General features: G+C 44.7%; 2 protein-coding genes across 11 annotated transcripts in view; one reads left to right on the forward strand and one right to left on the reverse strand.

The window, feature by feature from the left end:
• Positions 1-1,015: 1,015 nt before the first annotated feature.
• AP4B1 (adaptor related protein complex 4 subunit beta 1) overlaps positions 1,016-22,745 on the reverse strand; it is a 35,313-nt gene continuing 13,583 nt past the window's right edge. The window contains exons 1-11 of one of the 8 annotated variants that reach the window (XM_063625801.1): positions 10,932-11,071; positions 10,505-10,693; positions 8,554-8,778; positions 7,668-7,798; positions 7,148-7,295; positions 5,817-6,313; positions 4,679-4,762; positions 3,800-3,903; positions 2,218-2,425; positions 1,717-1,998; positions 1,016-1,452 (exon numbers count right to left, since the gene is read on the reverse strand). In XM_063625801.1, coding sequence (XP_063481871.1) covers positions 1,025-1,452; positions 1,717-1,998; positions 2,218-2,425; positions 3,800-3,903; positions 4,679-4,762; positions 5,817-6,313; positions 7,148-7,295; positions 7,668-7,798; positions 8,554-8,778; positions 10,505-10,617 — 2,220 coding nt within the window. In that variant the 5' untranslated portion in view covers positions 10,618-10,693; positions 10,932-11,071 and the 3' untranslated portion in view covers positions 1,016-1,024. The other 7 variants (XM_063625802.1, XM_063625800.1, XM_063625803.1 and 4 more) reach the window with 7 other exon arrangements.
• On the forward strand, positions 11,037-20,611 carry DCLRE1B (DNA cross-link repair 1B). 3 transcript variants are annotated; one of them, XM_063625808.1, is made up of 5 exons: positions 11,049-11,674; positions 12,874-13,039; positions 13,870-14,052; positions 17,646-18,353; positions 18,647-20,611. In XM_063625808.1, exons 1-5 carry the CDS (start codon positions 11,486-11,488, stop codon positions 18,670-18,672), a joined length of 1,272 nt encoding a protein of 423 aa, XP_063481878.1. In that variant the 5' UTR covers positions 11,049-11,485; the 3' UTR covers positions 18,673-20,611. The 3 variants fall into 3 exon arrangements, with proteins under 3 accessions (XP_063481877.1, XP_063481878.1, XP_063481879.1); XM_063625807.1 differs by having other exon boundaries at positions 11,037-11,674; positions 17,646-20,611; XM_063625809.1 differs by lacking the exon at positions 12,874-13,039 and having other exon boundaries at positions 11,557-11,674; positions 17,646-20,611.

Here is a 22,745-nt window from a genome sequence, read left to right on the forward strand (position 1 = left end):
GCCTAAAAAGCACGATTGGAAATATGAGTACAGTTAGGAATTTACTATAATAATCCAGGGAAGAAAAGATGACCCCCACAAATGATGACCCCTATCAGTTTCCACACATCAGCCATCTTTAATTACTAACACAATTCCTAAAATTGATTAGGAAATAATCCAAATCCTGGCCGGGCACGGTGGCTCAGGCTTGTAATCCCAGCACTTTGGGAGGCCGAGGCGGGCGGATCACGAGGTCAGGAGATCAAGACCACGGTGAAACCCCGTCTCTACTAAAAATACAAAAAATTAGCCAGGCATGGTGGTGGGCACCTGTAGTCCCAGCTACTCAGAGAGGCTGAGGCAGGAGAATGGCATGAACCCGGGAGACGGAGCTTGCAGTGAGCCGAGATCGCACCACTGCACTCCAGCCTGGGTGACAGAGCGAGACTCCGTCTCAAAAAAAAAAAAAAAAAAAAAAAAAAGAAATCATCCAAATCCCATCCTCAACCCATGCCCTTACCAACATTAACCTCTACAACATCATCATTGAAAAGTGGGGTCCATTGCCAATAGGAATGAAATGAATGAATCAATGTTCTTTGGCCAAAAACTTAAGAATCCTGATTTCTTTTTTTTTTTGAGACGGAGTCTCGCTCTGTCGCCCAGGCTGGAGTGCAGTGGCACAATCTCGGCTCACTACAAGCTCCGCCTCCCAGGTTCACGCCATTCTCCCGCCTCAGCCTCCCGAGTAGCTGGGACTACAGGTGCCTGCCACTGCGCCCAGCTAATTTTTTTTGTATTTTAGTAGAGACGGGGTTTCACCATGGTCTCGCTCTCCTGACCTCGTGATCTGCCCGCCTCAGCCTCCCAAAGTGCTGACATTACAGGCGTGAGCCACCACGCCCGGCCAAGAATCCTGATTTCTAGATTTTCCACTCTCTTTTGTATCTGATATTATCTGGACTTACTGGCAGCTCCAATAAGAAAGACTAATAAACTGTAATAGTTATTCGTCTTACTCTAGACAAGCAACAAGACTCTATTATGATTTTATTTCTTCAATTGTTCCAATCACAGTTTCTAACACAGAAATAAAACTATTCAGCGTCTCAGTTCTTGCTTCACTTTGTTTCACAGAGATCTGCATTTCTGAGTTTTCAGGCTCCAATAGCAGTTCTGTTAAGAACAGACAGCCAGTATCATCCTGAGCGCTGAGGTATGCTTTCCATGGCCGAGACCCAGCCCTACTCATTGCGATGGTCTGGATGTTCACTACTTGAAGAGCCATCTGGAGGGTGTCAGGATGGAATTCTCCCCGCCAAGGCAACACTTGCTGATGAGCAACTTTGAGGCTAAGCCAAGTTTTCTCAAAATAATCAGCAGTAAGCTGGTGATTGGGGACTAGCATGAGGGCTCCAGAATCAGGGAGTTCTTGTACCCTCTCCTTGTTCTCTTCAGGAATCAAGGGTCCTAAAAGAGACAAAAAACTTGTGTGAAAGATGTTCTTAATCTGTAGAAGCTAAGTTTTTTACCCAAATTCCCAAATGTACACAATGTGACTTTTATCTTTGGACAAATGGCTGAAATGACCAGTGACGAACCTCTTTCTTGCTCACAAATGCTTCAAATTCAGGCAACAGTCTGAGGTTTAGTGCTGGGATAATCTACTTTCCACCAATGATTGAAAAGGTAAAGATTTATCATGACAAGATTTAAGGTAAGGACTGTTTTTACCTGATGCGGCAAAGGATGAAGTTTTAGGAAGCTCTGGTCCACAACGCTCTGCCCCCTGGCATTTAGAGATGGTTGCCCAGTGGGCTTTGCCATACACTGGCACCAGTGTGTTGAAGTCTGAGGCCCAGCTATTCACAGGTCTTTCTGCCGGATCCTCCAAAAGTCCAAGAGTAGGGTCAGATTTAGGGCTACACAGAATCCGCTTAACTTCATCAATGCCAACTAAGAGGAGGCGATGATAGAAGAGACCTCGGTCCCGTACAGCCATATCTTTTTCTTCCTCTGAGGTAAAACAACAGATTGACTTCATTAAAAGCAAAACCACTTTCCTCCTACTCTTATGCCAACCATAATAGGAGAAAAAAATGAAGGAGAGAAGAAACCCTAGGAAGCATTCACATTTTCTTCTCGGGTCCCAGACGTGACTCACTAAACAATGAAAGCTATTAAGAATTTTTACTATGGGTCATGGCAAATACTATTTCCTTCTGAAAAACCCACCTATGCAGTAATACAACAAACGTCCCAGCATGTCCTGGCACTCAGCAGGTCGGGAGAGGAAAAGGCGCAGCAAAGCAGTGAGCAGCTCCATCTTAACAGCTGGAAATGTTTCCGACTTCACATTCTCAACAAAGTCCTCTAACACATAAGGAGCATTAGGAATTCTTTCCCCATGGACACCAAGTAGCCAAATAAGTGCTTGCTTCCCCTAGAGAATAAAGGAATATGAGCAAATGCTCAACACTTGACTGTCTAAAACACAGGAGATAATAGACAGCCACTGGTTTTGCTTTTCGCTTAGTGCCAGCAGAAAAGGTATAATCTTTAGTTTACTTCATTTAATTTACTGATTCCCCTTACTATACTCTCTACAACAAATAGGAATGAAATTCTAATACACCAGAGGAAACTCAAAACTTTCATAGCCTATGTTGGATTAAGCAATAAATAAGGTTTCCTCAGGTTTGGGGCCTTTGGCCCAATTGGGGTTTAGTGTTTCAGTGGAAGCTGCTCAAAGAATTTCTCTAAATTTTTCACAAAAATGGTTACTAACCTAGAGTGCACATCAGAGTCATCTGTGAAGCTTCTTAAAAATGTATCTGTCAGCCGGGCACGGTGGCTTATGCCTGTAATCCAAGCACTTTGGGAGGCCGAGGAGGGTGGATCACCTGAGGTCAGGAGTTTGAGACCAGCCTGGCCAACATGGTGAAACCCCATCTCTATTAAAAATACAAAAATTAGCCAGCCGTGGTGGTGCATGCCTGTAGTTCCAGCTACTTGTGAGGCTGAGGCAGGAGAATTGCTTGAAACCAGGAGGCGGAAGTTGCAGTGAGCTAAGACGGCATTACTGCACTCTAGCCCGGGCAACAGAGCTACACTCTGACTCAAAAAAAAAAAAAAAAAAAAAGTGCTATCTGTCTAGGTCCACCACCCCTGAATATTTAAGTCAGTAGACCTATGATTACATCCAAATCTTTGTAAAAATTTCACAAATGATTATAATTCTCATTCTAGCTAAAAACTCCATGGTCTAAATCTCTGACTCAAAACTGTTCAAGAGAGGTGGGGTGCAGTGGCTTATGCCTGTAATCCTAGCTCTTTGGGATGCTGAGGCGGGTGGATCACTTGAGGCTAGGAATTCTAGACTAGCCTAGACAACATAGCAAAACCCTCTCTACTAAAAATACAAAAATTATCTGGGCGTGGTGGTGCACACCTGTAATCCCAGCTACTCGGGAGGCTGAGGCAAGAGAATCACTTGAGTTTGGGAGGTAGAGGTTTTAGTGCGCCGAGATCACGCCACTGCACTCTAGCCTGGGCGACTCTATCTCAAGCAAAGCAAAACAAAACAAAACTGTTCAAGAGAACAATGGTATCAGAATTTTGTAGTAAAAACCGTCAGATAAATCTTGTTTTTATAATTTATATGCCATCTATATCCAAAGGAGAATCTAAGGTGGCAATCAATTCAAAGAGTGTCCACTTCAAACACAGGGTAGAGAGAATAATTAGATTCTATTTCAAAGGGCAAGGTTTCAAGCATTCTCCCTCTACCTAGAAGTAAAGGAGAAGTATAGTCTACCTCACTATCTTGAATGTTCTCTTCACAGCCGGGCAGGGCCTGACACACAGCTTCAGTACACTGAGGACACAACCAAACCAGGTCTCGGAAAGTCTGCACCACCACTACAGTATAGGCCAAGGTACAAGAGCACAGGATTAGAGCCTCCAGGTAGGCAGGAATCTTAAGAACAGTCATGTATTCAGACTCATGGTTCTGGCTGGATTTCTGTAAAATGGGTTTTGGAGGTGTGGTCAATGGTTATCTAAGAAATGTAATGAAATGAGCAATAATTTCTTGAATGCATATTGCTCTTATCAGATTGACGTGAAGATAAATGAACTAATGTATGAAAAAGCACTTTGTAAAATGTAAAGCCATATGCAAATGTGGGGTAGTATTGCTGTTGAATGAAACACTAAAGACAGTATAAATGGAACCACCAGGCCTGGGAAAATGATAACACAAGTGAGGTGCCTAGGGTTCAAAATTGAAGAAGACATGCAGGATTGGCTCTTGCAGGAACCTAAGAGTGAGTGCCTTTTTAAATTTTGCATCCTAGGCATCTTGCTTGACTTACCCTAGTCCCAACCCTGGAAGCCACTGCCTATGGCATACTGCCATAAAACAAAAAGAGAAGTAAAGATGGTGAAATATCAAGCAAGGTCATCCTAGTAGCCTTCATTATCTATAGTACAGCCTTACAGATTCATGGCAGCCTGAAGACTCAATATCCTATTAGATCTATAGACCTTATGCTTCTCTAACAGCAACAGATGATGATGCAAGGAAAAGTTCAAATCTCTATATTATTCATTCGACAACAAACATGTTTTGAGCAACTACTATAGGCCAGGCACTTGACAAAAAAAACAAAAATCCTAAAAAGGCAGGCATTACCTGTGGTAATGTGCTCTTGTCGAAGACCCAGCAACTCTGTTAAAATCTGAACACATTGATCTGTGTAAGTCCTGGCAATGCCACCTACAAAAGAAGGGAAAGCAGAGAAAACTGCTAAGTGAAATATTAGCACCTCAATCTAAAATCATCTCCCACCAGTCAAAGACAAAAGAAACAGAATTATCTAAAAAAAAAAAAAAAAAAAAAATTCACTCCTTACTTGATGAACTAAGAATATAAGTTTGCTATAAAGGGAACTTTGGTAAAAATCATTTTTTCTCACTGACTACTAGAAAACTGAAAGCTCATAGCAAAACAATTCCCCATTAAACAAGGATGAAAACTTATAGTAACAGAGGTATTTACATGAGAACCAGATATGAGGCACCCTTTTTGCTGCAGCACACCCGCAATGGAGTATTTTTGTGGGGGACACTTGACAGCAGTCTCCTAAGGATTTCTAGTCTCCTCTTTGCTCCCTCTTCTCTGCCCCTAAAATAACTATGCTTTATTCCAAATATGAGGTTTGCTCCTCCTCCTGTACTTGAAATCCTTCAAAACTTAGCTCAACAGCTGTTTTCAGTTTTTGAGTCACTCCAGCCTTTTAAATTCCAGACAGGGTACTATGAAAAAGTCTGTAAGATTTAGGAATTATTCTGTGTTGGTCTACATTCAGCACAATACATAGCCCATAGCAGAAGCTCAATAAACGACTGGTGGATTAACATAGGACTTTGAGTCAGGAAAGCTGGATTTCAGTCCCATTTCTAAAACTATATGCCCTTTTGGCAATTTGATAACTGTTTTTGTGCCTGAGTTTCTTCATCTTTAAAATGAAGTTAATGACATTTGTCTACTTTTCCTGACTGTCTCATGATACTGTGGTAAGATGATGTTAGGAAAGCACTTTGGATAGAAGACAACAAAAATTTTAAGTACTGTAGTTTGTGTTACCTGTATTCTCCATCCCGGAAGATACAGCAACACCAATCTTGACCGAAAAAAAAAAAAAAAAAACTCTCTTCCCCCTTGTTTGTAGTCACTGACCCAATTATTTAGTGCATAGTACTTCGCTTCAACCACAGCTTTCTTGCTGGCTGGTCTAGGTTCTCAAGAAGGAAAAGGAGCAGACACTTACCTATGGCAAAGATGGCAGCCTGTGCAAAGTCCGCAGACACATCCGTGCAGTACCCTCGAAGCTCCTCTAGCACCTGCTGCACATTCTCATCGTTCACCAGCTCACACAGCACCTCCACTTTCTGTAGTTTGATGTAGTGGGGCTCCGAGTAGGAGCAAAAAAACTTTTTGTAGTGGCTGCTAAAGTGACCTGGCAAACTATGCAAGATCTGGCGTACATGACAAAGAGCAACAAAACAGAGCTCACGGCTCTCTGAAGAACAGGCAGCTAGCAAAGATCCCTTGACCCGCACAAGGACATCAGTTTGTACGTGGGGAAACTTTTTTGCCAAGATCAGAAAAAGTTTGGTAGCTCCCATCACCACACCTGGGCTACTGCTCTTGAGAAAACTATCCAACAGATTGAGAATGTCAAACAGTTCTTCCTCACTGCGGGGTTGGTAGCGTAGCAGAAAGTTCAATACTTCAGCCTGGCCCCATTGGTCCAGTTTTGACATTCTATCCAAAAAAGAAAACAAAAGAGCTATTTTAGCAACAAAATTAGGACCATTTCCATGCCACTGCCATATGACCAGGTGGTTGTTCATCATAGCAAAGGGAGAATTCTTAAAAATAGGCTGTGCCATAATTCAATCACTTTTCATGTACTATTTAAAGTTTACACAAAAAGAGGCTTAAAATTCCGAGATGAGTTGTTAATTCAAATGCACACTCATCTAAGACCAAAGACATGATCAGCATACACTGGGTCCAGGTTCCTTACATTTTAAGACACTATAAATGGCTTAGTTTGGGGGACATGACTAGAGAAGGGTAGAACCTATTCCCACAGTATATTTCTATTTCCCTATATCAATAAGGGAAAGTAAGGCAAATGAAAGAAATTCTCTCAGTGAAATGTGAGGGAGTTAATAGTGGTTAACTGGCCGGGTGCGGTGGCTCACGCCTGTAATCCCAGCACTTTGGGAGGCCAAGGTGGGCGGATCACCTGAGGTCAGAAGTTTGGGACCATCCTGACCAACATGGTGAAACCCTGTCTCTACTAAAAATACAAAATTAGCCAGGCGTGGTGGCACATGCCTATAATCCCAGCTACTCAGGAGGCTGAGGCAGGAGAATTGCTTGAACCTAGGAGGCGGAGGTTGCGGTAAGCCGAGATAGCGCCATTAAACTCCAGCTTAGACAACAAGAGCAAAACTCCGTCTCAAATAATAATAGTAATAATGGTGAACTTTCTTTTCTACCCCACATAAGCTGTTCAATACTTCAATACATCAACAAGATCCCACAAGGTCGCAGATCTCATAATAAAGAGTGCTGAGGCATCCAAACCGATTTAAGAGATGGTGAGCAATGGGCTTATTGATGACAACGCCTCCTTCCTGTTTCAGAATTTCCTCTAGAGACCTCAAGCAGTTCACAACTACAATTGGATCCTGGTCACGCAGCAAACTGTACAATTCATTTACCAGGGCACCATCTATAAAAAAGAACAAAGTTCTTAGATAAAGAAGAAAAGCTTCAGAGTAACAGGGATGTAGCCAGAGTAATAGCTCCAGGTAGACAAAGTTGAACTTCTCTGCTACAAAAATGACAAAGGCCACACTAAAGTGCAAGGCAAAAAGAAAAATTGCCATGTCCAGACTGTTCTAAGCAGCTAATACAAAGGATCTCACTGGGGCCCCAGAGAAAGGACTTCTCATCTCCAGAAGATACCAAGCCCTGCATCCTACTTAAAGAGATATGTACAGAACTGGGGCCACATTATTATTTTCTACCAAAGCCACTTAATCTTTTATAAAGTTATACATAATGGAGGCACATTGACCATGATGGATTACACTGAACTTACCTACTTCAGAGTCTCCATGAAGATTATGCATCTTGGCACACCCAAGGACTGCCACTCTCCTGACATATGAAGCCTTATCCCGCAGACCATTGAGAATAGGCTGTTGTATATACTCCTGCACACCAGGCATCCTAAGCAACACATCCTGGAGTTAGCCAGATTCTGAAATACTAATTTTGACATACATCAGCCCCTATTCACCTAACAGACGGTTTAGTAGATGCTGCACCCATCAGATCATGAAGAATTGCAGAAAGCCTCTATCAAGCTTAAAAAGCCATAATTTGACTTTTCTGTTTTTTTCTTGTTTTTTTTTCAAGATGGGGGTCTCACTTTGTCACCCAGTGGCCCGATCATAGCTCACTGCTGCCTCGAATTCCCAGGCGCAAGCCATCCTCCTGCCTCAGCCTTCCTAGTAGCCGAGACTACAGGTGCGTGTCACCATGCTCATTTAATTTTTTGTAGATATAGGCTCTCACCATCTTGCCCAGCTGGTCTCAAATTCCTAGGCTCAAGCAATCTTCTTGTCTCAGCCTCCCAAAGTGCTGGGTCTACAGGCATGAGCCACTGTGCCCAGCCTAATTTGACTTTTCATTTGGAATAATGATGCACAGGCAGCAAAAAAACATATACACATAATTGTTTAAAGATATTTAACCAAAACTGAGGACTATTTTACTTAGAGTGAGAATCAAAAACTCCCTCTAATAAAATTATATGATACAGGTTATTAAGCCAAAGCAGTGGCTGAAAATCTGAGTTCAGGGTACGATAATGTTTTCCCCAGTATTAAGGAGCTCAAATAAATTATCCTCTTTAAAAACCTACCCTGTGATCTCTTGAATTCATCAGCCATTTAGGACCAGACAGAGAAGAGGGTACTCACCTGAGGCTACACATGCTCCGTAACGCCAGACCTCGCACCATTGGATTGGGGTCTGAGCAGTCTTTGCACAGGGTATTGATGGCCAGGAGAGCCAGATCTGGTTTCAGGGGAGCATATGTGCACATGTACAGATAAACCAACTTCTTCTGGACAATATCTACAGTGGCACTGGCCTTCACCATTTCCATAAAAACACCAGACATGTCCAAGCCTTGAGTCATGTACCTGAAACCAATGCACACGACAGAAAGAAGTAAAATGCAAAATCCCCAACTTACAACGGAGGGAGTTTTACTTACATACCTCCTGGTTACCCAACTAGATTGTGATCTCTTAGAGGGTAGCAGCCAGGATTACCTTGTCTATTATATCACACAATACTTCATACCATAGGCCTACAATAAACATTTATTCTTCTATTCATTCAACAAACACATTATTATTTTTGAGATGGAGTCTTGCTCTGTTACCCAAGCTAGAGTGCAGTGGCACAATCTCGGCTCATTATAAGCTCCGCCTCCCAGGTTCAAGCAATTCTCCTGCCTCAGCTTCCCGAGTAGCTGGGACTACAGGTGTGTGCCACCACGCCCGGCTAATTTTTGTATTTTTAGTAGAGACGGGGTTTCGCCATGTTGGCCAGGCTGGTCTCGATCTCCTGACTGCAGGTGATCCTAAGTGCTGGGATTACCAGCGTGAGCCACTGCGCCCAGCCTCAACAAACACTTATTGAATCCCTAGTACTTTGGTGAAATTCAACTTTTACATCCAGGGATATGCTCTTGGGACATAAGCTTGAAGAAGGTGTGGTCTCAAACCTCTAGGAACTTCAAATCTACTAATGAGCCAGATGAGAATACCATTAATTACAGTATGATAGATAAGTATTTAAACAGAAGTATTGTACAAGGTGCAGAGGGGATTCAGAGGTCTGACACTGGCAGGAAGTCAGAAAATGTTTCTTCACAGAGGAAGTAATACTTTAGCTGAATGAGCAGGAGCTCACTAGGCAGATGTAATAGAAAGGTAAAGATACATGCTATGAGGTACATAGACATGAGCAGGAGCGGCACACATTTTTTTGAGAGTCTGTAGGTAGTTGAATTAACAGCTTGTTCCTTGGGAGTTGTGATAAGTTTGGACTTTATTGTTTCTCAAACTGGTCTCCTACTGGAATCAGCTGAAATGTTTATTAAAAATACAGATTCCTGGGTTCCCTCCCACCCTACTGAAATCAGAATCAGTCCCTGGACTGGATGACAAAAAGCACCCCAAGGGATTTTTGTGCATAGTAAAGTTTGTGAACCATAGCTGTAGGCAAGAGTTATGTGTTCAGATATGTATGATGGAAAAATTCTGTCTCAAATGAGGCAAAGTGGCCTACTAGTAAGCTGCTGCAATTGCTTTGTTGATGAAGGCCTGGACCAGAGCAACAATGCTAATAAACAAGAACGGATGGATATTTAGAATTATGAATTCAAACCATCTGACATGAGAAGTGAGGGATCAGGTGTCCTCAAGGTTGGCTCCCAGGCATAGTCGGCTGCTGGTGGCATTCATCAACACAAATCTAAGCCGAACAGGTTTGAGGAAGACGGAAGAATGTCCGTGCTATTTCGGACATACTTTTGATAAACCATGCACGTGGAAATGCCAAGCAGGCAGTGGGATACGTGGGTCTGAAGCTAAAAAAGGAAGTCTGTACCATCTATATTATAGATCCAGGAGTCACCAGTAATTGTTCAAGCCCGTGATATGGAGGAAACTACCCAGCTGAGTAAAAGATGCTGCAGAGCGGAGACTGACATGGTACTCCAAAGCAGCAGGACGAAGACCGAACCATATAACTGCCACGCGTGAAAGCTAATTTACCCTTTCAGAGAGACTGGGGCTAGTGAGCCCTGATGGGGATTGCAAATGGGGCAGTTAGCACGCGAAGGGAGTTAAGTGATACCTAATCACTCTCTGGATGACATTCCGGTAGCGCAGCCTATCAGATTGAATGTGAGGATTGCACAGAGCCTTCTTCAGCTCCTTCACCACGTCCTCGGAGCCAAGGTACGGCATCTTCCTAACAGTCACAGGGCAGCTCCCACAGCTCCCACGGTAACTCGCGGGCTCCTTCTCGTCCTGATGTGGGAGCCTGAGTAAACGAAATATGAGTCAGTGAAAATACTAATAGCGAGATCTCGCCTCAGGCTCGGCTTCCGTAGGGCCGGCAAGCTGGCCCTGACACACTTCCACGCCCTCCGCGACCCCGCGAGCCCCACCCTAAGCTCTTCAGGCCCTACCGTCGCCCGGCAGGCCCTTCGCCCCGCCCACAGATCGCTCCCGCTACCTCTAGGCCCCCCGCCGGATTTCCAGCGTCGCGTCCGACTGACCGTAGACCCCTCCCTCTCCAGTTCCAGCCTTAATTGCGCCTCCACGCCGTTCTCATCGCGGATAGGCCCAATCTTGCTTTCTGCGGAAGTCCCGCCCCCTTGTCAAGAGACCAAACAGAAGCGCGCTGCCGCTCTCCCCGCGAGCGAGCGCTAAGCGTAGTCCGACTCCGACCTTAGGATGCCCTTCCCCCAACCTCTCACCCTTCAGGCGCAGCCGCGCGGTTCCCTCTGGTGGAGCTGCGGCGGGCAATCGGAAATCGGCTACCTTGGCCTGTCTCCTCCCAGCAGCGCGCGCTTTGAGTACCGGGCTCGGCCTCCGCTCCCGCGCGGTTGGGAGTGTCCAGCGCCCTCCGCGATTTAGGCTGCAGCGGGCACGGTCACTTCCTTTTTCTGCCCACTCTGGTAACTTATTCCTCTGCTGGGCTCTTTCCCTTAGTGTCTCTGGCCCTGTTCTTGCCCCAGCATGACTTTTATCGGGACGCTGTTGTGGAAGCCTCACGCAGGAGCCGCGCCCCCGTGGAGAAGATCCCACTGGTGACTCCAACCCTACCACCATGAATGGGGTCCTGATCCCCCATACGCCCATCGCAGTGGACTTCTGGAGCCTGCGCCGGGCTGGCACCGCACGGCTCTTCTTCTTGTCTCACATGCACTCGGATCACACCGTGGGCCTGTCTAGCACCTGGGCCCGGCCCCTTTACTGCTCCCCAATTACAGCCCACCTCTTGCATCGTCACCTACAGGTATGGAGCTGGAGTCGGTCTCCGAGAGCTGGTCCAGGCATCTGGGTTGGGACTTCAACGTGTCATTCTTGGAGTCATAGAATGGGGGCCACGAAGACTGATTTGGAAGTTGTTTGAACCCAAAAATGCATCTTTAACCCAGAATAGGAACGTGTTTTCCAAGTGACCAACTTGAAATAGTTAGCTATAAGTTGAGGAGATATTTTAGTCCAGCCAAGGAAACTATTCCTACCTTTATACATAAGCTAGGCCGATGTTTCCCAAACTTGCCTTTTTTTTTTTTTGAGACAGAGTCTCGCTCTGTTGCCCAGGCTGGAGTGCAGTGGTGCGATATCGGCTCACTGCAGCCTCCGCCTCCCGGGTTCAAGCGATTCTCCTGTCTCAGCCTCCTGAGTAGCTGAGATTACAGGCGCACGCCCCCACGCCCAGCTAATTTTTTGTATTTTTTGTGGAGACGGGGTTTCACCATGTTGGCCAGGCTGTTCTCGAACTCCTGACCTTAAGTGATCCGCCCGCCTCAGCCTCCCCAAGTGCTGGGATTACAAGTGTGAGCCACCACGCCCCACCTAAACTTGCCTCATCTTAAGAATCTACCTAATGTGCTGGGTGTTTCTCCAGCTCTCTCCCCATCCCACCCTTAAGTCTCCAAAAGATTAAGATCAGGAGTAAGTTTGAGAATTGCTGACTAGACTGTTTGCTGAACTCTTTTTTTTTGAGATGGAGTCTCGCTCTGTCGCCCAGGCTGGAGTGCAGTGGCGCAAACTCGGCTCACTGCAAGCTCCACCTCCGGGGTTCACGCCATTCTCCTGCCTCAGCCTCCCGAGTAGCTGGGACTACAGGCGCCCGCCACCACGCCTGGCTAATTTTTTTTGTATTTTTTAGTAGATACGGGGTTTCACCGTGTTAGCCAGGATGGTCTCGATCTCCTGACCTCGTGATCCACCTCAGCCTCCCAAAGTGCTGGGATTACAGGCGTGAGCCACCACGCCTGGCCAGCTGAACTCTTAAGTTGTACAAAGGGTGGGATGGGGAGTGGAAGGAGGAAGGGCAGATTGCTTGGGAATCCCCATTACAGCTTCTGCTCCCGGTGGCTCAGGATTTGGTCAGCTTTCCTGATTCATGTAAGGGATAGTCCCTTACTTGGGGAGGTAACAGGGAGGGGAGTCAGTGGTCACTGGGATGACTAACTGTTTTCTCAGGTATCTAAGCAATGGATCCAAGCCCTGGAGGTTGGTGAGAGCCATGTATTACCCCTAGATGAAATTGGACAAGAGACCATGACCGTAACCCTCCTCGATGCCAATCACTGTCCTGGTTCTGTCATGTTTCTCTTTGAAGGATATTTTGGAACCATCCTCTACACAGGTGGGCCTCTCAAGGAATCCCAGTGACTTCTCCAGACTAGATGTTACTTTTTTTTTTTTTTCTTAATGTGTAGACTGGGGCCTCGCAATGTTGCAGAGGCTGGTCTCAAACTCCTGACCTCAAGTGATCCTCCCGCTTCAGCCTCCCCAGTAGCTAGGATTATTGGCAAAAGCCACCACACCTGGCAGACTTTTCTTGAGCAGCCTTAACTCAGTAGAAGTCTGGAGGCCCTGGAGGCCTTCTAACTTCATCACATATGAGCATAGTGACCGCATCTCAACTGATTTCCCACTCTTTTTTTTTCTTTCTTTTTGAGATGGAGTTTCACTCTCGTCACCCAGGCTGGAGTGCAGTGCGTGATGGTGGCTCACTGCAACCTCTGCCTTCTGGGTTCAAGTGATTCTCTTGCCTCAGCCTCCCAAGTAGCTGGGATTGCAGGCGCCCGCCACCACGCCCAGCTAATTTTCGTATTTTTAGTAGAGACGGGGTTTCACCATGTTGGCCAGGCTGGTCTCGAACTCCTGACCTCAGGTGATCCACCTGGCTCAGCCTCCCAAAGTGCTGGGATTACAGGTGTAAGCCACTGCACCTGGCTGATTTCCCACTCTTTGAGGGTCCGAACCTTGTAAAGAGTAATTGAAAAATAGGAGTAGGGTGGAGACATTACAACAAAGAAACCATGCAGCTATACTGCCTAGTTCAGTGCCAGGCTACATAATAGTTTTTTCACAGACTAGTAAGCAAATGCCTGTCTATTGTTGGAGGTAGGAGAGGCTTGTCTTCTATTCTTTTGTCTCTGACCTTCTGCCCCCATATACATATTCTTCCAGGTGATTTTCGATACACACCATCCATGCTAAAGGAGCCAGCCCTGACACTGGGGAAACAGATCCATACTTTATACCTAGACAACACCAATTGCAACCCAGCCCTGGTTCTTCCTTCCCGACAAGAAGCTGCCCACCAGATTGTCCAGCTCATTCGAAAACACCCACAACATAACATAAAGATTGGTGAGTTGTTTCCTTTCAGTTTCCTGTCACCTGTAGATAGTGAACTAGATTCTTTAAGGGTTCTCACATCTTTCAGATCTTTGTGCAGTTCTCACTTTCTCCTACACTGACCACCTTATTTAAAATTGCAACTTGGCCAGGTGTGGTGGCTCATGCCTATAATCCCAGCATTTTGGGAGGCCAAGACAGGAGGGTCATTTGAGCCCAGGCGTTTGAGACCAGCTTGGGCAACATGGCAAGACCCTGTCTCTACAAAAAATTTAAAAATTAGTTGGGCATGATGGTGCATGCCTGTGGTCCCAGCTACACAGGAGGCTGAGACAGGAGGATTGCCTGGGTCCAGTAAGAGGTCAAGGTTGCAGTGAGCCATGTAAGTGCCATTGCACTCCAGCCTGGTTGACAGAGCAAGACCCTGTCTCAATAGATGAATGAATGAATGAATGAATGAATGAATGAATGAATGAAATAAGTAAAACTGCAACCTGCCCACCATCTCCCCATTCCCAACTCCTGATCACCTATACCAATTCATTTTTTTCATTTTTTTATAGCACTCATATACTATATACATTTTTAAATATGCTATTGCTTACTTGTTGCCTATCACCCACTTCCTCTGGCACATGCACATACGCGCGCACGCACACACACACACACACAAGCATAAACTCCTTAAGAGCATCACTGGAAATGGGAAGAGACTTTGTGTGTTTGTGGAACAGAGAAGCAGCAGCCAGTATGACAGGCACACAGTGGGCAAGGAGGCTGAAAAGGCAAGAGGGGCTGTAGTGCTGTTAAGCCATTTTGGACTTGATCCTAAACCCAACCAAGAGCTATTGAAGGATTTTAAGTAGAAGAGGGACAATATGCACTCATCACCTTGCAATATATTCTATAATTTATGGGCTGGGCGCGGTGGCTCACGCTTGTAATCTCAGCACTTTGGGAGGCCGAGGCGGGCGGATCATGAGTTCAGGAGATCAAGACCACGGTGAAACCCTGTCTCTACTAAAAATACAAAAAATTAGCTGGGCGTGGTGGCGGGCGCCTGTAGTCCCAGCTACTCAGAGAGGCTGAGGCAGGAGAATGGCGTGAACCCGGGAGGCGGAGCTTGCAGTGAGCCGAGATCGCGCCACTGCACTCCAGCCTGGGTGACAGAGCGAGACTCCGTCTCAAAAAAAAAAAAAAAAAAAAAAAATTAATGTATTTATTGGACTTTTTATTGTCTGATTCCCCCTGCTAGAATGTGAATTCCACTATGGCAGGCTCTGTTTTATTATGGGTATATCACAAATGCCTACACTAATGCCTGACACAGAAAAGCATTCAATATAAATGAATGAAATTTTTTTTTTTTTTTTTTTTTTTTTTTTTTTTTTTTTTTTTGAGATGGAGTCTCGCTCTGTCGCCCAGGCTGGAGTGCAGTGGCGCGATCTCGGCTCACTGCAAGCTCCGCCTGCCGGGTTCACGCCATTCTCCTGCCTCAGCCTCTCCGAGTAGCTGGGACTACAGGCGCCCGCCACCACGCCCGGCTAATTTTTTGTATTTTTTAGTAGAGACGGGGTTTCACCGTGGTCTCGATCTCCTGACCTTGTGATCCACCCGCCTCGGCCTCCCAAAGTGCTGGGATTACAAGCGTGAGCCACCGCGCCCGGCCAAATGAATGAAATTTATCAGAACATAGATATTTAAGTGAGCGTTGTACTTTAAATTAAGTATACTGAAAAAACAGGTTTGTGCTTGTTCTACTGATTATAAATAGTATAAAACATTGTCGAGGACTCTTTCTTGGAGTTGCCATTTGGAATAGTTTATGAAAATACATTTTTGTTTTATAAAATAAATAAATGTAATAGATTTGGTTCTAAATTACTTTTTTGGTTGTTTCCAAATTTGTGAGTCTACAAAAGGACAAAGACTTGCCACCATTATAAATATTTGAAAAGGACATGTCTCAACTCTGAAAGGAGTTTCAAAATGAGACTAAACAAAGGCATTGAAAAAATTATATACCTTCCAGGGTGACTACCAAATTGATTGAGAAATATCCTCTACTCTCAGGGTTGCTTAACTACTTACAAAGACCTAACCATTCTTAATATTTTAATGTAGAATTTTCTCAAAAAAGCAAAGCTGGCTAGGAGGATGCTATAGTAAGCCTTGATTAATTTTGCAAACATGTAATAAGCCTCTACCCACTAAGTACCAAGTATCCAATAGGCAGTGGGGATATAAAGATGAATAAAATATAGTCTCTGACTCGGAGGGCTCACAGTCTGGTAGGGAAGGACCTGTGGGGAGGTGGAAGTGGGAATACATATATATAGAGAGAAGAAAAATCAGCTCCATTTTGCCCAAGGAGTGAGATTTTGAACCATAATCAGGAATAAAGTGGATATAAATAATACATACTTCTTTTTAAGGCGTTCACAATCTGGTTGTGGATTTGAAACTTCATCAGAAAAGGTCTGAGAACAGCTATTAAACAACATCTCCCATATCTGTTACCATAACCATTACCCAAATTAATGTCTCCGTTTCTTTCTCTGTAAGTACTATTTGGGCCCTTCAATTGAAACTTCCACTCCAGCTTCTTCTCATCCTGGCAGTCAAATAATATTATTACCATATTTTTCTTTTTAAAGCCCTGCTCTGAGCATATTATTCTTATGATTAGAATTAGCCATTTTCCTGCTTCAGACTGAGTGGCTCGCCTTCACTTACACAATGAAGTCCGAGCTTCTTAGCGGTACATATAAGACCCTCTATTATATGGCCCTTGCTTGCCTCTCTGGTATCATTTCTTATCAATTCCTTCTTTACTTTAGTAACAGCAAACTGACCCCTCTTAAAATGTTTTCCACTATACCCTTTCCACCCTTTCCTTGCCAGGTTAACCTTGCCCATCCTTTAAGATTTAGCCTAACTTTCCCTAACTCCATCACCTGTTAGATACAATACTGTATACTTTTTTTTTTTTTAAGAGACAGGGTCTCACTCTGTTGCCCAGGCTGGAGGGTAGTGGCATGATCACAGCTCACTGCAGCCTGGACCTCCCGGACTCAAGTGATCTCCCGCGTCAGCCTCCCTTGTAGCAGGAACTATAGGCGTGCACCAACATGCCTATTTGTTTATTTTTGTAGAGACAGGGTCTCGCCAGGTTTCCTAGGTTGGTCTTGAACTCCTGGGCTCAAGCAATCCTCCTGCCTCAGCCTCCTAAAATGGTAGGCTTACAGATGCGAGCCACAGTGCCTCGTCTGTACACATATCTTTAACATTGCTCTTAACTGTGGTTTTTCTGGGTCTCCTTGTAGATTGTACTTCTTGAGGGCTGACAGCTTTCTTTATTAGTTTTCATGGTGCCTGAAACTTGCTAGATGCTCTCTTTTGTTGAACTAAATGAATGAGTGGATTCTGTGTCATTCCCCTTCATATGTCTTAGCTCAAATGCCACCTCTTCCTTGATATTCTCCCTGGATTTCTCCATGAATTGTATCTGTTTTTGTTAAACATTTTGTTGACTTATTAGGATTTTCCAATAGCTTAATTTTCTTCCTTCTCTTACTTTCCCCAATACATTGAACATAATTTAGGACTCTACAGCCTGGGAAAGGAATCACTGCTGGAGCAGCTGGCCCTGGAGTTTCAGACCTGGGTGGTATTGAGTCCTCGGCGCCTGGAGTTGGTACAGCTACTGGGCCTGGCAGATGTGTTCACAGTGGAGGAGAAGGCTGGCCGCATCCATGCCGTAGACCATATGGAGATCTGCCATTCCAACATGCTGCGTTGGAACCAGACCCACCCTACCATTGCTATCCTTCCCACAAGCCGAAAAATCCACAGCTCTCACCCTGATATCCACGTCATCCCTTACTCTGACCATTCCTCCTACTCCGAGCTTCGTGCCTTTGTCGCAGCACTGAAACCTTGCCAGGTGGTGCCCATTGTCAGTCGGCGGCCCTGTGGAGGCTTTCAGGACAGTCTGAGCCCCAGGATCTCCGTGCCCCTGATCCCGGACTCTGTACAGCAATACATGAGTTCTTCCTCTAGAAAACCAAGCTTTCTCTGGCTGTTAGAAAGGAGGCTAAAGAGGCCGAGAACCCAAGGTGTTGTGTTTGAATCCCCTGCGGAAAGTGCTGATCAATCTCAAGCTGACAGAGACTCAAAGAAGGCCAAGAAAGAGAAACTTTCTCCCTGGCCTGTGGACCTTGAAAAGAAGCCTTCCCACCATCCTTTGCGGATCAAGAAGCAGTTGTTCCCAGACCACTATAGCAAAGAATGGAACAAGGCAGTGCCTTTCTGTGAGTCTCAAAAGAGGGTGACTATGTTGACGGCCCCATTGGGATTTTCAGTGCACTTAAGATCTACCGATGAGGAGTTTGTTTCTCTAAAAACCAGGGAGGAAATTGGTTTAGGGTCCCCCTTGGTACCCATGGGAGATGATGATGGAGGTCCAGAAGCCACAGGGAATCAAAGTGCCTGGATGGGCCTTGGTTCTCCCCTGTCCCACAGCAGCAAGGGCACCCCTCTTCTAGCTACTGAATTCAGGGGTCTAGCACTCAAATACCTTCTGACTCCAGTGAAGTTTTTCCAGGCAGGGTATTCTTCCAGGAGCTTTGACCAGCAAGTGGAAAAATACCATAAACCCTGCTGAAGACAGGAGAGTACAGAATGACAACATTGAGCCCACACTGCAGTTTTGAAGATAGTAACTGATAGCTGGTGGGAAAGAGTTTGTTTTTGGGGCCTGCTTTTCTATCTTTACAAGACTCTTGATGGGCCCACCGCAGAGCAGCACTTCCCAAAACTTGTTCACTGGGGTCCTCGTGCCTATGGAATCCTTCATTTTATAATTGAGTATGTTTAAGAAATACTTTTTGTTATAAAATCTTTGGAGTATGCGTGAGCAAATTAAAAGTTCTTTGAAGTCCTACAGTAACTTAATCTGTTTGACCTTGTTTAACCCAGTATTTCTCAAACTTTTGTGAACATGCAGTCCTCTTATGTATGTACAGAAAGAGGTAAAGAATCTGAATCAAAAAGGACAAGGTTATTCCTGTTGCTGTTTTTGTGGTGTCATGAGCCATTCTCCATGTCCCCTTCTCCCTCTTCTCAGCTCAAAATCCCTAGGGAGTTCTGTTTTTAAAATTATGAACTATGGCGCTGCATGCTTCAATCCTGAACGTCACTGACTTGCTGTGACCTCTATCCAAATAATTTCCTGTCTCTGCCTCTGGGAGGGAACAGGAAGCGATGAAGAGGTCTTGGAACAGTAGTGAAAATTCTACCTCTATGTCCTTCATGAGGATGTGCAGTATCCCAGTATCACTGGGATCCATGTGGAACAGAGCCAGCTGGGGGGCTGGGCAGCTCTCTCCAAGGCAGTACCTAGAACCCAGCTGAACAACAAGGCTTTGGGTGTGAAGGGACTCTCCGGCCTGGAGACCCTATTTGGCTGAAACAGTTACAAAATATCAAATGTGTTGTCAGATATTCCTCCAATTGTTCACATAGCTGGGATATTTGTTGCTCCCCCCGCCCCTTGGATTGTGTAGGGAGCCAGAGCACACAGCCTGTTTGTTTTAGTATCCAAGGAAGAGACCAAGGAGCCAGCTGGCGGGAAGGGGTGGGGGTGTGCAGTCTGCCCTGTCCTTCTGCTCATAACCTGACAAAATGCCAAACTAGTAAGCAGGATAGCTGATACCACGGCTAGGAGGGAATAGGTTCTGAGAGGGCACAGACTTGTGGAGCTGGGCATCTGGATCAAAACTGCTTCGGGATGGAACCTCGAGCCCTAGCAATGAAGAAGGTTCTGTTTCTTGTCCAGGGGATTTAAAAGAGTTTTCTGCTTTGAGAGAGAAATGGAGAGTTTAGAAAGCAATTGCTCTTGGGAAAGCTGTACACAGCTCTGTTTTGTCAATGACCTTTGTTGTAAGTCTCCCAACGTTCTATTAGGAGCCACAGCAGGAGAGGCATTTGGTGCAGCAGGAAACATGGGCACTGCCTAGGCTCGCGTCTGTGGCACCTTGAGCAATTACTTAAATTGTGGAGCCTAGTTCCTCATCTGTAAGATGGACTTGAGATTCCTACCTCTCATGATTACTATGGAGATCAAATAATTGGTAAAATTCTCCTAGCTCAGTGACTGCCACAGGATGGGTCTTTCAGATTTTGTTTCTCTTTAGCTTCTGGTACTTGAAAGAAATTAATATGTATATAATACAAGAAACTTTGAAAGTCAAAAAAAATAGAGAAAAAATTTCAATTCCTCGTAGATTAATTGATTTCTTTCTTTTAGTTTTTTTTTTTTCTGTGCATGTAGATGTATTAAATATGTAAATGTTTTTCAAAGTTGAGGTAATATTGTATATAATTTTATAGCCTACATTTTAATTTCTTGATATCTTAAGCACTCCACTCATTAGATGTTATTAAAAAATGTCATTTTTAATATTTGTATAATACCCTATCATGTGAGTATACCTTAACTAAGCCATTCCCATATTCAACATTTTGTGTACTGTTTTTCTAATTACATATATTACAATGAACAACCTTATGCATATATTTTGCATTTTTATTTCCTTAAAGTAAATTACTGGAGTTAGATTATAGTTTTAAGTTGTTGATACCAATTGTGCTGAATTGCCCTCCAGAAAGGTTTCCTGACCATCTTTTCTGCAGACAGGATAGCATTAAAATACCCTGAAGGACTCATTAAGTTTAAATGAGATCACGAGAACAGTACATGTTAACACATGGAAAATCATCTCATGTATTAACTTAATAAATATTTACTAAACTGTGTGGGCAAATTTAGCCAGACTTCCTCTAGCATTCTCTAGCTGTCTCACTTCTGTGCGGCCGAAGGTGGCTGGGAGAGATAAGGTAGTTCTCAGTACAGAGGTCCCCATATTGGTGTTATCTTCTAGCAACAAGGGAGCCCATCTACTCTTGGCACATGCTGTGTCACACCTGTTCCTTGAAGTGGGTTCTATATGCATTCAGATAGGGGAGGGGAAGCAAAAGACTTTGAGGAATTTAGTTGTTGGTAGCATGTTTGCATTTGTTTGTTTGTTTGGCTTTTTTTTGGAGACAGATTTTTAGCTCTGTCACTCAGGCTGGAGTGCAGTGGCACAGCCATAACCCACTGCAGCCTCGACCTCCCAGGCTCAAGAGATTCTCCCACCTGAGCCTCTTGAGTACCTGGGACTATAGGCATGCACCACCATGCCCAACTAATTTTTTTTTTTTTTTTTTTTTTTTTTGGTGGAGATGAGGTTTCACTACGTTGTCCAGGCTGGTCTTGGTGTTGAACTCCTGGCCTCAAGTGATTCCCCCTACCTTGGCCTCCCAAAGTGCTGGGATTGCAGGCATGAGCCCCTGTGCCCAGCCATGTTTGTGTTTTCAAAATGGGAAAATTCCATACTATTCTAAAAGAAAAATGTCTGCCTTCTTATACTAGAGATTAGCAGTTGTTTGATTTTTCAATAGTCCCTCATATAAAAATGCTGCATTGCATATACTTTACATAGCCAATTTAAATTATTTTTAGAATCTAAAGATGATCCTATAGATGTATGAAGATCTTGCAATTAGGCTTGAAGGTGCTGGGAAAAAGGAGGTTCCCTAGAGATCCATTAGTTATTTAATGGATGATCTGTGGGAGAACTTGTACTTTTCCACAAGGTGACTGACAGTGGCTTAAGTCCCCTTACAGAAAAAAAATCTGCCTGGCTGGTGTTGGGAGACCATCTCTCACTCTTGACCCAGATTGCCCTTTGTGGTAGGAAACAGATGAGTGACTCCACTTGTTCTTCTCTTTTATTTTTCTTTCTTTCTTTTTTTTTTTTTTGAAAAGGAGTCTCACTCTGTTGCCCAGGCTGGATGCAATGGCACTGTCTTGGCTCACCACAACCTCTGCCTCCTGGGTTCAATTCTCTTGCCTCAGCCTCCCAAGTAGCTGCGATTACAGGCGTGCACCACCACACCTGGCTAATTTTTGTATTTTTAGTAGAGATAGGGTTTCACTATGTTGGCCAGGCTGGTCTTGAACTGCTGACCTCAGGTGATCCGCCCACCTCGGCCTCCCAAAGTGCAGGGATCACAGGCGTGAGCCACCGTGCCCAGCCCAGCCCATGTGCATATATTTTCGATGTTACCATCAGTGAGCACCTGTCAGTGTGTTAGCTGCCTCCCACCCCTCATGCTCCTCAGCCACCACCAACCACCACAAGCTGTTTTGTCTTAGACTCATGGTGCTTTCCCTTTTCTCTTCCCCAGGGGATCCCACCTATACCTGAACAGAACGATGCTGCTCTCCCTTATAAACATCTGAGTCTACAGCTGCCTGCGAGGGATTCTCAGAATGGTTAAGCTTGTCTTTATCTTGACCACAATGCCTACCCTTCATCTAGCTCTACCCTTCCATCTTGACTGTCTCATTCCTGGGTAACTCTGTCTTCTTTGAACATAGCCTTGACCTACTGGATCACAGAAAGCTCCCAGGATTCTGGGCTTGGTTCTTCTTCTGGATAAATAGCTTATTGAATCATCTTTCAATCACACAAAACTTCTGGCTAGCCTTGGGTTCGCCTGTGTCTTACATTATTTACACTATTGTATTATGGCTATCTTACCAGTCCTGTCTCCTCTGGTTAATTTAATAACAACTTTGGAGAGTGTGGGATGAA

This window comes from Symphalangus syndactylus, chromosome 12, assembly GCF_028878055.3.
Source record: "Symphalangus syndactylus isolate Jambi chromosome 12, NHGRI_mSymSyn1-v2.1_pri, whole genome shotgun sequence".
Lineage (NCBI taxonomy): Eukaryota > Metazoa > Chordata > Mammalia > Primates > Hylobatidae > Symphalangus > Symphalangus syndactylus.